The sequence below is a fragment of the Engraulis encrasicolus genome, chromosome 22 (genome assembly GCF_034702125.1).
Source record: "Engraulis encrasicolus isolate BLACKSEA-1 chromosome 22, IST_EnEncr_1.0, whole genome shotgun sequence".
In the NCBI taxonomy this organism is placed as follows: Eukaryota; Metazoa; Chordata; class Actinopteri; order Clupeiformes; family Engraulidae; genus Engraulis; species Engraulis encrasicolus.
Genome location: NC_085878.1, coordinates 12,579,047 through 12,595,438, shown reverse-complemented (window position 1 = coordinate 12,595,438; position 16,392 = coordinate 12,579,047). Strand labels below are relative to the sequence as shown.

General features: G+C 42.4%; 1 protein-coding gene across 7 annotated transcripts in view; it reads right to left on the bottom strand.

Annotated features, from left to right (window-relative positions):
* neo1a (neogenin 1a) overlaps positions 1-16,392 on the bottom strand; it is a 59,530-nt gene that overhangs the window by 19,997 nt on the left and 23,141 nt on the right. For 4 of the 7 annotated variants that reach the window (XM_063189305.1, XM_063189311.1, XM_063189307.1 and 1 more), the window contains exons 2-12: positions 12,032-12,352; positions 11,133-11,408; positions 10,344-10,494; positions 9,858-9,994; positions 8,024-8,178; positions 7,234-7,354; positions 5,727-5,958; positions 3,388-3,542; positions 2,542-2,690; positions 1,725-1,863; positions 578-627 (exon numbers count right to left, since the gene is read on the bottom strand). In XM_063189305.1, coding sequence (XP_063045375.1) covers positions 578-627; positions 1,725-1,863; positions 2,542-2,690; positions 3,388-3,542; positions 5,727-5,958; positions 7,234-7,354; positions 8,024-8,178; positions 9,858-9,994; positions 10,344-10,494; positions 11,133-11,408; positions 12,032-12,352 — 1,886 coding nt within the window. The remainder of the gene's footprint in view (positions 1-577; positions 628-1,724; positions 1,864-2,541; positions 2,691-3,387; positions 3,543-5,726; positions 5,959-7,233; positions 7,355-8,023; positions 8,179-9,857; positions 9,995-10,343; positions 10,495-11,132; positions 11,409-12,031; positions 12,353-16,392) is intronic. The other 3 variants (XM_063189309.1, XM_063189310.1, XM_063189306.1) reach the window with 2 other exon arrangements.

The window sequence follows — 16,392 nt, the reverse complement described above, 5'->3', positions numbered from 1 at the left end:
TATATTTTTTTGCACAGCAGGCCACACATCAATGCTGTTCTATCCACTGAGAGCATAAGCCTCTTTTCCTCCTTTTTTTCAGCCGTTTTGCCAAGTCAATATTCTGCCTGAAACTTAATCACAAGCAACCACAAGACTCTCAAGCGCTTTGCCCATATGAGAGGATCACATGGCATCTTTGGTGGGAAATATTTATAAAAAGGTAATAAGACGTCAGGTAGTGGGTAATAATTTCACATTTATTGCTCAAGAGTGTCAGGGTGTGAGGAATTAATAACAAAGGGTTTCCCCCAGCACTTTATAGTGAAGCTTGATTTAAAAAAATAATTTAAAAAAAAACACCACCCACCTTGACTAGGTACCCTGAAAAGATAAAGCTTTTATATTGCGAATGTAATTTCCAAAGTTGCTTAGATACCATACTTCATGTGAAACTGCACCGCCTGGCTCTCTTACCCCCACTTGACTAACAAATGTTCTTCGGGAAACATTATAACAGTATTTCTTCCCTTTACTGTCAAGCATGCTACGCATCAGCTGCAGTATGTGGATAACCACTTCACCGCCGTGGCCTTACCTTAGAGTTCAGAATCTCTACGGTCACGTTCTGTGGTGGGGCACTGGGTACTGTGGGCACAGGCAAAATACACAGAAAAGTATGTTCATAATAGGTTTCAATACAATAGCATTATTACATTTTAGGGCCCATACAATATTCAGAACAACATCACAGGACAACACAACAACACATTGGCCCTGGCGCCTGGAGCTGCATTACGCAACATTCAGGCTCATGAGATTTGAGACAACTTTATTAAAAATCTCTGTTTGTTTGAGATGAATGAACACATCCTAATGAAAGATGAGGGTCTTGGCATTTAAATGCAACTTAGTGCATATTTTCTTGAGAAGCTGAGATATTTAGGTTTCCATAGGCTGAGGGCAGCTTTTCTTGAAAAGGGCTCAGGCATTCACCCTTTTTTGCAGGTGCCTTGGGCATCACTGGGTTAAAGCATTGCCAGTATTCATTCATGTGCTGCTGCGGCAGGAATATGGTTGATTTATTCTTGGGTTATATTGAATTTCCACGCATGGCACATCTCAAGTATTGTCCAATGCTTGAGATATATTTTTAATTCTGTACTTTTTGTATGGGGTGCCCTAACCTTTACAAACCACTGTGCCTGTTTCAGCAGAAGATATACACGGAGAGATGATTAATTGCTAAGCTTAAAATTAATATTTTAATGATGACTGGAGCCATATCGACTTTAAGTAACCTTCACACTTCTCATTTTTTCCCTGTAGAGCTGCTTCCCTTTTATAATATGATATGCAGCGATTGGAATTTTACATATACAAATGCTTTTTCATGTTAATAATTCAGACTGATGAATTCCAAATATGTTACTGTTGAACTCCAACATTTAACTCCATGATTAGCCATAAAAACAGGTCAGTATCAAGGGGCATGCATTCACAATGCAACCGTTTCCAATGAAGGACCAATTAATGGTTTATAAGACTAAATTTATAATACTATGTTTCTATATAATACGATGTATATATATACATTGTGCTTACGTTCTTCTAATGAATTGAAGCACTGATTGTGTCTTATAGCCAAGACTAAGTAAATCAGACATGGATTTTACAATAGTATTATTACCTGTACTATCCTAGTGTTAATGTACTACTGTGTGAATTCAAGGTCTTGTTCTCACCAGCAGAGAAGGTCTGGGCTGTGACGTCATCCGTGGACACTCCTGGGCCGTGCTTGTTGTAAGCCACAATTCGGAAACTGTACTCTGTAAACTTCTTTAGACCGGTGAAGGTGTACGTCAGACCTCGCACATCAATTTCCTTGAAGAGGAGAGTGAAAAAACCATTGACAAAGGCAGCATTTCAACCCAGAACTTATCTGTCTTTCAATAAAGATATTTCTACACATCAAATATTCTGAATTGTTTTCATAATCATAATTCTAGAGAGGCTATCTATATAAAATCACATAACAAGTCTCACATTATATCAGACAATTGCACTCATTGCACTCATTGCTGCTAGGTTACCATGGTTATAGAATTGTTCTGTGCTGAAGGACCCCCTCCTTATAGCTGCTCACCTCATCTATATACTCTGCATCAACTCCGTTCAATGCAACAGTGCCACTCCAATCAATAGTACAATCAGTGTCCATTATCTCTAGTGCACATTGTGGTGAAGGGCTCAGAAAAACAGCAACAATGTTTTAGGGTTCAAATGCTAACCACAATAATACATGCCTTAATGTCTGATTTTACTCAACACATCTTATAAGTAACATACAACCAGTGTTACGCATGTTCCCAAATTTCTGGTTTGCTACCAATGAGGCCTTTATTACTGATATACAGTCATTTTAATCAACCTCGCAGGCCCTTTAACACGTTTTACAAGTCACTTGTACAGACAGTAATTAGGTACGCGCAAGTGGCGCCAACACCAACATGTGGCAGACCCTTAAATAAAGTGTTACAGAAAATCCATTGGCAATCGGACCTGTTCCCCGTCCTGGCCCTTGGCGGTGTAGATGATCTTGTAGTTCTGGATCTCCCCGTTGCCCGTCACAGGCGTCTCCCAGCTCACAGCGATTGAGGTAGGTGAGGTGGCCGTGGCCTGGAGGTTGGGAGCTGGACCCGGAACCTGAACTGTATAGGGCACAGAAGAAAAATAAATATGTTGCATTATACATTACACTACATTTAGCTGACGGTTTTATCCAAAGCGACTTACAGTTATTACAGGGTACACAGTACCTGGTGCAATATGGATCTTCACTTCACTTCAGCCATGAATGAAGGTGATGGTAAAGGTGGGATTTGAACCCTAAGTTGTGCATCCTTCTGATCTAAAGCCCAACTTCCTAATCACTAGGCCAAAGCTGTCCTACATTTTTATTAAATTTATGTATTTTAGAAAGACTTACAGCCCTTCTGAAGCAGAGTGCACAAAGCATCCCCTATCGCTAAAATGTGTTAAAATGGACAACTATTTAACGATCAGAAAAATATAGAAAAAGGAAGACTTCTTCAAGCATATTGCACTCATAACCCGGATTTTCACACTCAAGTGTGAAAGAACCCAAGAAATGCACTGAATTGTCCCACCTTAGGATAACACTTTCTACAGAAGTGTGACGACATGCAGGGTGTTTAAGGTGTTAATATAGCATACACCACCCCTGTGGAGAAAAATTGCTCTCCTCCGATCCTCAGGCAGCTGGTTTCTCATGAGGACCCGCATGTAATTATCTCTGTGACATAATGTATGCATGCATATGTTACTGCACAGCTGCATCTGTGGGCTGGAATGGAATGGAATGCCTGTGGTTGCCAGAACACCTACCTTCAGGCTGCGTAGCAACAGTCACCGCGCTGGAGCTCTCGCCCACACCGTTGCCGTTGTGTGCGACCACCCTGAAGGTGTACTTGGACTCAGGCACCAGATTCTGGATGGTGACCTGCATCTCTCCCGGCTGACTGGTGTTCACTATGCGTTCCCTGAAAAAAAAAGCACACACATAAGGGAGTCCATTCATTTAGCTTGTAATTGAGCTCTTCAGTTGTGATTCTGTTTTTAAAAGCAATATTTTCATCATATCGCTAACTTAAAACCCCAGTCAAGGTTGTTAAAGCGAAAGTCCATCACTTCTGGAAATAAGCTAAATTTCCAAATCCCCTTGAATTAAATTATTGACTTTTACAATTTTGCTGCACTTTTGCCTCTTTTCCACTGCCAGTTTTCTGGTAGACCTACAGCTCGACAAAGCGTGACTCAGCTGCCACTTTTTGCTTTTCAAATAGGCACGATACAGCTCAATCGTAGAGCAAAAAGTGGCGGACGGGTCGCGCTGTGTCGAACTGCAGGCCTACCAGAAAATCGGCAGTGGAAAAGAGGCATTTCAGCTATTCGCCGAGTATGGCGATATAAATTCTACCTTCAAACTATCAAATATCATTGCATTGTATGGGACTAGTAGCACCTAGCAAAGGGGTGAGGAACCTTTTCCAATCGAACGGTCACTTCAAGTTTTATAAAGCCGTACTATGAATACAAATCAGGATTTTCACCTTCACTAGGTCACCTGAAAATATAATTTAATTGTTATTAAATGTTATTTCTAAGATTGAAAACATGCCATACTTCATGTGAACTCCATACATTAAAATTATATCAGCCATAGGTTCCCCACCCATGACCTAGTGTATCCATATCATTCAATAATAAATGCAAGCTTGGACCTACAAGTAATATCACCAGACTAAAAGAACGACTGGTAGAATAGGAGAACTAGGATGGGTAAAACTCAAATTATTTAACAAGTGGGGAGGTATAAAATGAGCCTCTTTCTAGAGATGGTAGTGTCACTTTAAGGTCAATATAATGCGCATAACTCCCTGTAGAAGGCAACGTAAACAGAAGTAGCGACCAAACATTTAAGGTCACATACCACGGAAATACTGTAAATAAGCCACGTTTTCCCGCGTGGGGGAATTTATTTCAGTTCCTGCCGGCTCTGCTGATCCCTTCGAAGCCTGAAATCCTGCCATGAAGCCGTTGCGTTTTGACTTCTAAGAAACCCAAACAACCCAAAAGACCTTTTCAGCTGCAGAGCAAGCAAGGACACCAGTTTGAGCCCGGGGCTGGACTCGTGTGTGGGTTGACATCAATTACAAATGCAGCTCTCACAGAAACAACTCCTACTGTAGAACTGCCAGCATCGTCACAAACTAATTGTGTGTCGCAGGCAACAGCAACAGCTGAAGAGACTGTACACATTTCAGAATGAAGTAATATACTCTTCTCACTTCCTAGACTTAATGTAGCAGAAAGGGAAAGATGGTAGCGGAAAGGGCAAGGGTGACAAACAGAAGCTTATTAGAATGAGGGGACAGTAGTCCTCCCTCTCACACCGTCTGAGTGCCAACAGGGGACTAAGAGGTCAGACAGTGATTAACATAGAGCTGCAGATTTGAAATTCATTCTAACTAGTTCGGCCTCAGTTCAGGAAACACTAAGGGACATGACAATTGTGCATATAGAACAATCCTATAGCTATATCCTAGCTTTTTTTCTTCTATCATCACTACCCGTGGCTAGTGATTTTCTTGAGTCACTCACCATTCAGCCTTTCCACAAGCCATAGTTTTGGTGTCAGTTTTACAGTTGTATAGACAGCTTTTCTGAGGGGTTAACATTAACTGTTTTTCTCATGGCCCCAAATGGCCATTCAGACGTGTTACTAGCCACAGGTCTGTTGTCAGTTTTGCTGCTTTAAAGAGCGCTTTATTGTGAGGTACCAGTATAACACTGTCCAGTTTGTTTTAGCTTCAACCTTTAAAAATGTTAAAATAAAGGTTTTTATATATTTTTGGATAAGACGAGTGTGCTCGCCTCCCTTGGTTCTGATGAGAATTTGTCCCCACACCAAAGAGCACCTACAAAAATGCTTCAATCCATCAATTTTCTTTATGTCACTGTATCAGACTATCCCCTGCAGGCTGTAGTAAACCGAGTAGGTGACGTTCAGCTGCTACTGGCCACAGATTTACAGAACGCTTTCTCATCAAGGTGAGGTTCTCTACCTGTTTGTCCCCTCATAGTGGTAGTAGAAGGAGTAGGTGACACTGTCCCCATGGGACAATAGCTTGCTTACTGCAACGCTTCCCGGTGAGGTACTCTACCTGTTGGTCCCCTCCAGGCTGTAGTAGACGGAGTAGGTGACGTCGTCTCCGTGCGTCTCGGCCGGCTGCCTCCAGGTCAGCTTGATGAAGCGCGTGGAGACCAGCGAGGCCACGACGTCTCGCGGGGCGGAGGGTGTGGGGCCGACCGCACCAGCACCCCCAGAGCCTGGTGTTACATGTTCAGTAGTGGCACTGGTCAGTGGTGGGGATGTGGGGGAGGGCAGGGACACATCTTGGGGGGTAGCAGTTTATTGAATGATGGGTGTAAAGGTGGCGGTGTTGGTGTTGGCACAGAGGAAGAAAGATGAAATGAAGAATGGAGGACAGGTGGATGGAGATGGAAGAACAGAACAGCCAAACGAAGGGACAGGGACAAAAAAAGCGAAAGGAAGTGGGAGAGAAAGAAAGAAACAAACATCGAAACAAAAGGGCTTGGTGACAGAAATAAGGCACAAATATATAACAAACAAAACAAAATGGATCAACTGAACAAACGTGATATAAAATAAATGCAAAAATATACTACAAAATTATAGTGAAGCGGCTGTGAGGTGAATGCAAACACAAAACTGACTGGATAAGATGGGTAACAGGGCTTGTTTTAACAGAGGGTTCGTTTAAACAAAGGAATAAATAAGAAGAATTTAACTTTGCCTTGAAAGGACCCCGCTGAGGAAAATGAGTGCTACTGATTAAAAGAAATAAGATTTCAGATACGGCTCAAAATTTACGGCATGTCAACTTTATCACTTGAATTGTGTGATTTTTTTGGTAAGAGAACACAGTTTAATCCTGATATGCCACTGGATATTAAGAATAAGTGCCAAATTAAAAATTGTCAGAACAGCCTGAACATATTAAATTGTTTTGAATTTGAATGCAGTACCAGTTCTAGCCACAGGCCTACACAAAACAACAAAGTTCATTTAACTGATTCGCCTGTCACTGATCACTTTCATTTCATCCATTTTCATTGTGAATAGTTTATGGAGGACATAATAAAAATCGGTCAACTCTATTCTATTCCCTCTTGGAACACTTGAATAAGGACAACCATCAGCGTCACAACACACAGCGTCTCACACACACACCCACACACCCACACACACACACACACTGCGTCACACACACACAGCGTCACACACACACAGCGTCACACACACACAGCGTCACACACACACAGCGTCACACACACACAGCGTCACACACACACAGCGTCACACACACACAGCGTCACACACACACACACACACACACACACACACACACACACACACACACACACACACACACACACACAGTGTCACACACACACACACACACACACACACACACACACACACACACACACACACACACACACACACACACACACACACACACACACACACACACACACACACACACACACACACACACACACACACACACACACACACACACACACAGACACACACAACTTTGTAATGTAGTGTAATGTCATGTAAACTTTTTTCAACCGACTCACCATGTTTGAGAATAATGAGCTGTGCACTGGCCTGTACGTTCCCGGCATCGTTCTCGGCCATACACTGGTAGTAACCCTCATCAGTCTTCACCAAGCCCAGCACCTGCAGGTTGTGCTCCTCCTGAGGGCGTAATCAAGTGAGGAGCGACAGCCGTGAGGGTTTTACTGTCACTCGCTGTCACACGTTCCCCTTAGATAAGCTGATTAGATTAATTAGACATGCCACAATTACACATTTCTTGGCCGATTCCAATTTTAATAAGAATGGGAAGCGTGACATCTTTTTATCTCTGTGGAAGCGCTTCCGACCCGACGTGTTAATCAAGAGTGAGCTGGCGTGCAAAATCAGACGGATCGGTAACATTTTCCTTCCAAACAAGTGGTGTCAGGGGTGAGAGGAGCCACATTAGCATGGCAAAAGCTTATATCAGGCTCTGCTGTAGTGCTTTCTCCAATCCTCCATAAACATTTCAAGAAACAAAACACCCTTGGTCTGCATTTCCAAGATTGCCATCTCCCAACAACAATGTCATGCATAAAACTCGATACGTAGTGCGAGCTTGTCTGAGGTGTAAAGTCATAACAGCTCATAATTGGATTTTGAGGGGATGATTATGCTGTCTTTAATTATGTCAGAATGCATAACAAGCAAAAAAGGACCCGCAACCCAAATATACCTGGGATTGAATTTCTCTCAGCTATGGCCCCGGTCATGCTGACAAATAGCGTACTTGGCAGAAGTCATTTTATAACACGATCTAGTCATGAAGTAGCGTAATCGACCACTTACAATTATCTTGAAGTAGTCACTGGGAATGACTGTATCTCCGTTCTTGACCCATCTTACAGTCGGTGCTGGCGAGCCGGTGACTTCACACTCGAAGATGATATCCATAGACTCATGGGCATAGGTGTTCACTGGCTTTTTCAGAAACTGTGGAGGAACTGAATTGAGGAAAGAAAGAGTTTTGAGTTTTACTTCTGCGAATTATCCCAGTAATATAGTCAAGTGTTTCTGGATGCATCTCTTTCAAAAGTAACACATGCTATGAGGCTGCACAAGGAAACCATCTCATCATCTTACATTTTGTAAAGATATATTTTTACACAATATAGACAGCACATGATGCTGATAATACAAAAGTAAATCTTGGCTAAGCCAACCAATACAAATGAACTGCAGTTGCTGATTAACTTCCTGATATAAATCAATGGATGAATAATGAATTAATTCCAAGAACTCATAGTCAGAAATGTAATGAGGATGAGTCTAACCTACTTATGCTTGTCCCAAAAGACAGGCATAATGTGCTTACCAGTGAAGCTAGAAATCTTATTTAATGTATGAAGAAGCAATAAGTCTGGGAGTCATTGTACATCTCTGCATTAAATCCCATATTAATGGAAAACTGAGTTTTTTGGGGAGGGTTTAGGGAATCTAGCTATAATTATAATGTAAAATACCATTTGCTCCTTGCCCATGATAGTTTTGCGTCATTTGGAGCACCCCCGAAGGTATTGGGTAAGTCATATTGGGTGATATCTATATGCAAAATGTACTCTTTCTTACCCACAATCTTGATGTGGAAAAGGTGATTCACTAGCCTGAACAAGCCTGTACTCTACCGCTTGTGGCGCGACATTGAATTTCACGCTAAAATCAGTCCGGACAACCTGCTAGCTGCCCATTACAAATTCGCCCAAGCCTAACAAAGTCCAGATTCAATGAAAACCACTAAGCATCAGTCATGGTACGCAGTGGTCAGATGTGATTGCAGCACTGTCCAGCTGTACACAGAAGCATTTGACAAATGCATGTTGATCCTGAACTTCCCGTCTTCCAGAGCCTCCAGTATTAGGCTACTTGTTCTGTCGCTGCCTGAATTCTGTAATGTTTTAGCCAGTCTACACTTACTCCAGACGGTTTGAAATCCCAGTCACTCCGCCATTCACCAAAACAAGTACAAGGGTGTACACAACTCCCAACAAAAAACACTTTTCAATCTAGTGACCCCATTTCCGACAGAATTTACTTCAAAATCCTCTTGCTTAGTTTTTTTTAAGGATGTAAGCAATCTAGCACTTAGATAAATCGCTGACTCTCTCTCTGTGTATCCGCAAGTCCCTGCGTGAGCCCTCAGATCCTCTGCAGGTGCCCCCCCGGATGTCCCCCAGGCTCCACCAAAGAAGACTGGAAAAGCGGCTTTTACCCAAATATGCCCTCAAGATTTGGAACATGCAGCCACAGCACATCACAGGCGCTGGCTCAGTTGTGTCTCACTTCCAAGTGCCAACTACAAGACCCACCTCTTGGCTTTTAACAACTCTTCAATGGAAAACACTGCAACCCATGTGTAACCTGGACTGATCGCGAAGTGATTTTTTTTTTTTTAACAGACTGACTGACTGAAACAAATGATTAGTCTGGGAAGCAGGAGAAGAGAGTGGATAATGTTCCTTGAATTTCACCACATGAATATATCCACTTCTTCAACTTGGCTCCATGCTGAAATGAAGTCATTATAACCCACATGTAACCCAGACCCTTTGCTGACTGGTGATCATCTGACTGACTTAAACTAATGATTAGTCTGGAATACAGGAGAAGGGAGAAGGGACTGTACCTTGAATATTAAGTTCGGCCTTGGCCTCTAAGGAGTCGTTCATGTTGTCTGCAAGGCAGCTGAACGTTCCAGAATCCTCCACAGTTAAGTTGACGATCCGTAGACTTCCTCCAGCAAGCATTTCAAAATGACCGTCACTGTAAGCAAATCATTGCAATAGATTGAAAAGAAAGCAAGAACTAAGGGACACAGCATTCGATATTGATATTGCATAAACACAATAGAAACACACAGTACCGGTAGTTCTGAACTAACTGGGTAAAATAAGCATGCAGTACAATTAATCAGGAGTTTCTGTGTCATACACAAAAAGACAAAGAGCACAGTGTGAACAAGACTACAAAAGAACCAAGACCTTGATCAAAATCAAGAGCAAGGCAAACAAAAATGCTTGCCATATCAAACAATCCCACCAGCTGATGTCACACACTGTTGTTGTTACAAGGGATGAAAAGGACTTATTTTGTTATTTGACAACTAAATCACCTCTCGTCAATGAGTTGGTCATTGAGCATCCACCGAACATAGGGAGCAGGGGAACCTGTTACCACGCAGGGCAGAAGAACGCTCTCCCCTACCACGCTGGTTATCGCAGAGGGGGTGGTCAGATACTCCAACTTCCTCGATTCTCCTGTTTCTGGACAAACAAATGAAATAACTATGAATAAAACACAGTGAAGAAAAGGGTGTATATTTTTTTGCAACTAAAACAAAAAGCCTACATACGATGATACAAGAGTAATCTATGTAGTGAAATGTGTACAACCAACTTGTGTTAAAAAAAGATTAGAAAATCTAACATTTCAAGAAATACATTTATTTGTTTCTATAACTTTTTTATCAGAATATACTGCATGTAGTGTCGCTCCATATTAATTACACACAGCCACACCAGTGTAACTGGTGAAGCAACAAAAAACCCCACAAATATTCTTAAGCTAAAAATACAACGACGTAATTAAACAAAATTAATGAGGACCAAACCAAGGATGTCCACAGAGTGACACATCAACACTTCAACGGGTGATCAGTCATCACTCAGCATGAAAGCGAAAAGGCACAGTGACCGGCTGCCAAGAGTCACACAGGCACTGACGACTCCGACTCAATTACAGCGTACAGCGGGCTCGTTCGTAGTGGCGCAGGGTGCGCAGATCTACTCAGGATGCATGCCCATTGTGAAATTACACTGCATTCTGGTTAGAAAACCAGAATGCACTGCGAGTGCAGATTTGCGCAGTGTGCAGCATCAAAAACAGGGCCAGTGTGTCTCACCAGCGATGACTTTCAGCTCCACTTCATCGCTGCTCTTCACCACGCCTCCCGTTTCCACCACGCAGCGATACGACCCGGCGTCCGCGTCCGAGGCGTTGCTGACCACCAGGGCACCGCTGGGCAGCTGTAGCAGCCTGTGGTCCAGCGCCAGGGGCTGCTTGTTCAGCTCCCACCGCGAGAAGCCCACCAGGTCCTGGATGATGTCACACAGGAACACGTGGCTGTCACCGTGCCTTACCAGGCCGGCCTCAGGTTGACTAGAGAACCTTGGCACACCTGGTGGGAAAAAATACAACACAAAACATGGGAGGTGACTTAAGAGGACTGAATGACCCGATAATCTTAAAATGCAGTGGGAAAAAGTAAGAGGGGAAAGCCAGAATAGCCAGTTAATCTAAAACACCAACAGACTCTGAGGGACTCTGAAATATCGGCAATAGTAATAATAACCACAGGGTCAAAACATTAATTACAGAAAATGTCAAAGATTTCAGCCTAGACAGTATAACTAATCAGATTGACAGACAGATGGAGGCAGGTTTTGGCCCCATAAGTGCTTGAACATTTATTTAGGTATTTATTTATTCTGGGTCGTTTATTTTTGAATGAATTTTATCAGAAGTATGTGCACATGCTTCAGGTCCCACGGCACATCCAGCAATTTATTTAGCCTTTATAGCTTTAGCTGTAAAAACAAAAATGTGACTGGAGCATTAGCTCACATGTTACTTTAAAAAGTATTGACATATTTCTACCATTTATGGATTTCACTTAAGTATATGCTACGCCATTAAAAATGAACATTCCCGAACTCCAGCAGCAAAGTTCACTTTGTCAAACTGGAGCTAGAGAGTTTTTCAATATTCAGCCAGTGATGGCACTGTAAAATCATCGCTTACCCGCTACACTTAGCCGCGCCGTCTTGCTGCTGATGGTGCCCAGGTTCTGTATGGAGGCCGTGCACTGGTAGACGCCCTCGTCGGGCTTGTTGTGTTTGGAGTGCACCACGGAGGAGATGAGCAGCGAGCCGTTGTCCAGCAGGCGCCGCCTCTCGTCCGCCTGCAGCGTCAGGTAGCTGCCGTCCTTCTTCCACTCCACGCGGAAGGCCTCGGGGCTCGCCACCAGGCAGTTGAGCAGCGCCGGCCCGCCTCGCACCACTAGCGCATCCTCCGGCTCCACCGAGAACCCGAACGGGACAAACTGAGGTACTGCTGACTCTTCTGAAAGAAATAAAAAGGGGAAAAAACAGTTTAGTCAAAAGTGGCTTGTGGCTTGTGGCTAAAGGAACCGTGCTGCTAAGCCGGGGACCCAGGTTTGATTCCAGCCCAAAGTCGTCCATCTCCCTCCCACTTGTTTCCTGTCGCCATCTCCATTGAAAGGCAAAAAAGGCAACAAAAAAAAGATAAAATAATGAAAACCTGGGTTCCCCCAGCACTTCACAGTTAAGGTGGCCACCTTGACAACAAATCTTCAGACAAGAAAAATATTTGGTATTACAAAATGTAATTTCAAATGTCGCTTTACAAAATTGGAGGGTGGGGTGAATATCACATTTCATGCGAAACAGCACAATATAGCTTCTTTAATTTTGAGTCACATGTCTGATATCGGCTAAACCCCAACCAACCTTGATGAACACATGCTCTCTAGAATAGAATAGAATAGAATAGAGTAGATTTATTAAATATGAACAATCCAGTCTGGAAACAGGGAGCTTGATCCACTTATTCTGAAAAAGCTTGCGATTATGGGTTGAATTGAATGTGAATATTGACTGGGTAAGTGAAAGTGACTTCCATTTGTCATTGTTGTAATTACAAAGCTCGCAGTGTGCTCAACAAAAACGTGTCCTCTGTCTGAAACACACGCAAGAGGGGGGCAGCATGAAAGGGAGCTGGGAGCAGTGTTTGGACAAAACCCTGCTCTGGGTACATTCTCCACAACTGTCAATTGGTGGATATGAATCTGTAACCCTTCACATTGACACAGTATTACATTTTGTTCAGTTTTAATAGAAAGTTCTTTCCATTATGTACAGAGTGCAAAGGGGCAATACAAAGCCTCAGTCACTAGTGTAAACACTTGTTTTCAACACAGAGGAATGTTTGGCTCATGTATAAAAGGGTGGGTGTATTTGAACACATTGACAGACTGCGTGCAGACACACCAGGAGTCTGCATGTCACGACATGAAATGGGATTTATTCGTTTTAAAATGGTCAATTCTACACAGAAAATCTTTGTGTCCGAAGAGCGACAAAATATAGTCTGTTTTTTGTCACATTGCAAACAACTTCCAGGTTTTCAGGTGACCTGATCACCTTCACGAATCGGCCCACAGAGAGAGAGCAAATCAAGCCTCTCTCAATGAATATCTGCCAATAGCTGTTGACCGCCAATCAATCGGAGCATCCTGGTTCATTTGCATGTTGATTGCGGTTTGACCTGCGACGCGCTTTGTTCTCCCATAACCACTGCCCTTTTCTGCGAACGCTTACAACTCTGGTAGTGTCCACATTGTTTCTTTTATCTAATGCCCAGATTAAAGCAAACCGCATCCTCACCTCAAAATGATGCAATTTACCATGGAGCCTGCCTAAGGACTAAATCAATGGCATAAAGGACAACACTATATGCCATTTCTCCACATATTCTCTGAGGGTTAATATGTCTGGGGATTGCTCCATATTGGAAAATTATCTCTGAGATTTGACTGATTTGACTGTGCGTCATGGTTCGCCTACCACTTACTTGAAGGACATAGTAATACTAGTATCCATTATCTCCATTAAAGTGAAACTCAAAGAGAACATAGAATGAAGTATTGCATTTTAGGGCCTGCACAAATAGAATGCTCTTTTCTGATTGGCTGCTATAGAAATTAGTTGTAGATTACATCTCTGGCATGAAAATTCACGAGCCATAGAGTGACGACCATAGAATAGGCTACTTTTGAATGAGAGGTCGCATTGGGTGACCAAGAACGATTCCTATCCTATCCGTCCTTTTTTTAAGTAATGGCATAATCTCACTGTTTCTAGATTTTCAAGGGTGGCTGGTGGTAAGGGGGTCATAAGCAGGATAAGAGCCTTTGAGGCTGTTCCACTTTACTTAGCGCTGGGACGCTAATCAGCAGGCTCAGCAGCGGCTTAATCAAACAAAATCAAAGCACATCCTCTTTTTTGGATGTTCCCTCATCCTCTCCAGCCCCCCCATAATACCGCATATATGTTTTTTTTCTGTCTGTGGCCCCATTAGGCTGTACGGAACCTTGAATAAAGGGCTGTCTGTGTGTCTGAACGCTTGCAGTAATGCACAACCAGTTTCCAGTCCCATACGTTTATCGAATACTTCTGACTGCATTTTATTATAAACCATCAACTGCTATGGAGCAAACCTAACAGCATTGGCTTGAGCAATGTTACACTTGGGATATTCTACATTCCAGTCTGCCCTTTGCCTGCTTCCACTTCCACAAGTATCGAGTTCACCATCCCCGACTTAAAGATGTGATGAAGAGCACCACTGCAAGCTTGAAACAGTTTTAGAGTATCCATTCCAACAGCAGTTTTGCAGGCAAGCACAAGGGCTGAGTCCTAAAAAATACACAGAGACATCTATATTAGAAAAAGGTTCCAACTGCATCTGCTGGTTTTATTAACATGCTTTATTATAAGGCACAGTCTTGACAAAAACTTCACTTGTGTGTGGAGCTAAGTCTCTCAAATCAGGCATGACAGTCTGTTGTGTGTAGAAAAGAACAGGCACAAGCAAGTGTCACAATATATTAAAAAATAAAGTTGCATGTCAGAAACTATGACTAGCCCATGTGCTGGGCTGCTATTTAATATTAATAACCCATTGTAGCACACTAATTAACTAGTAGTACTGCAGCCTAGAGGGCTGCTAACAGCTTTGACCAGGCCTGGGGCAAAATCACCTGAAAGGGCCCTTGTCTGAAAACGTACAATGTAAAGGGACCCAATCATCCCCTAGCCCCCTGGGCCCAGGACAACTAACCCATTCTTCACTCCCTTGTAAGCGGGCCTGGCAGCTTATAAACTTGGCAACCTCTTCCAGCCCTGATAGCAGAGAATCAGCAGGCTGCTATGTTTTGCCATAGCCACAATGTGGAAAAAATGGGGATACTTTTACCTAAAAAGCGTACACATGCCTCAGTCAAGGCATATCCAGTGCACTTCAAAGTAGGGCTGCACAATTAATCGAAAAATAATCAAAATCGTGATAAAACAGTGAAATCGAAGTCATGATTTTAATCGTGATTTAATCGTGGCAATAGTGACCTACTTTTGAGAGCGTCCTTGAAGCCAGAACATACTGACAGGCTGGTGTTTCTGGCCAGAAAATCTGTCCACTTAAGTTTCATGCTATTGCCTTTACATAATTATTACAATTCATTTTATTTTGCTCATCCCGTATGTAATTCATTCTTGGTTATATTTCATCTTGTTAGAATTTTCAAAAAAATCTGCAAAAATCAATAATCGTGATTAATAATCGTGATTACGATTTTGACCAAAATAATCGTGATTATTTTTTTTTTCTATAATCGTGCAGCCCTACTTCAAAGGTTCTGCACTTAACACGATAAAGCTGGGAACTGTTTTTCTTTCCCACTACAATGGCATTGTTTTTGTTATTAGAAGACGTGGTAGATAGAAAGCATCGATAGCAGCTCCATTTTCCATCAATAACAGACGGTCGGCCACCGACTGGGAATAAGCATCACAGAACACGATGAGTGATTGGTGTGGCAGGATGGGAGGACCAACTTTCCTCTGGTTCGAAAATAGGAAAGTTAATAGCTCTGATGTCCCATACATCAATGTAATATGTAAAAAAAGTGAAGATTGTGACTTCAGATAGTTAAAATAAACCAACCGCTGTGTTTTTTTCTTTCCTCTGTGCATTTAACGTAATTTTAATAATTAAACACAATCTAATTGTCTGATGCCTTATGTCTTTAAATGACGTGTTCAATGAGAAAATGGGTTGAGCAAACATGGGGCAGAATGTTCACTGTCCTTTCTACACAATCTTCAACCCAGCAAGGTAAGTATGCAACTGCTAGACTCCTGCAAATACAACAGACAGGAATTGCAGGCTTTCTACACAGATACACGCTAGGCCTACTTTGTATGAGAAACCAGCAGGAAGCCTTTGCAGACCCTATGTTTGCATGATCATGGCTTTCTTTTCATTATTCTGGTTTAGAACTGGATTTACAAAACAAAACAGTA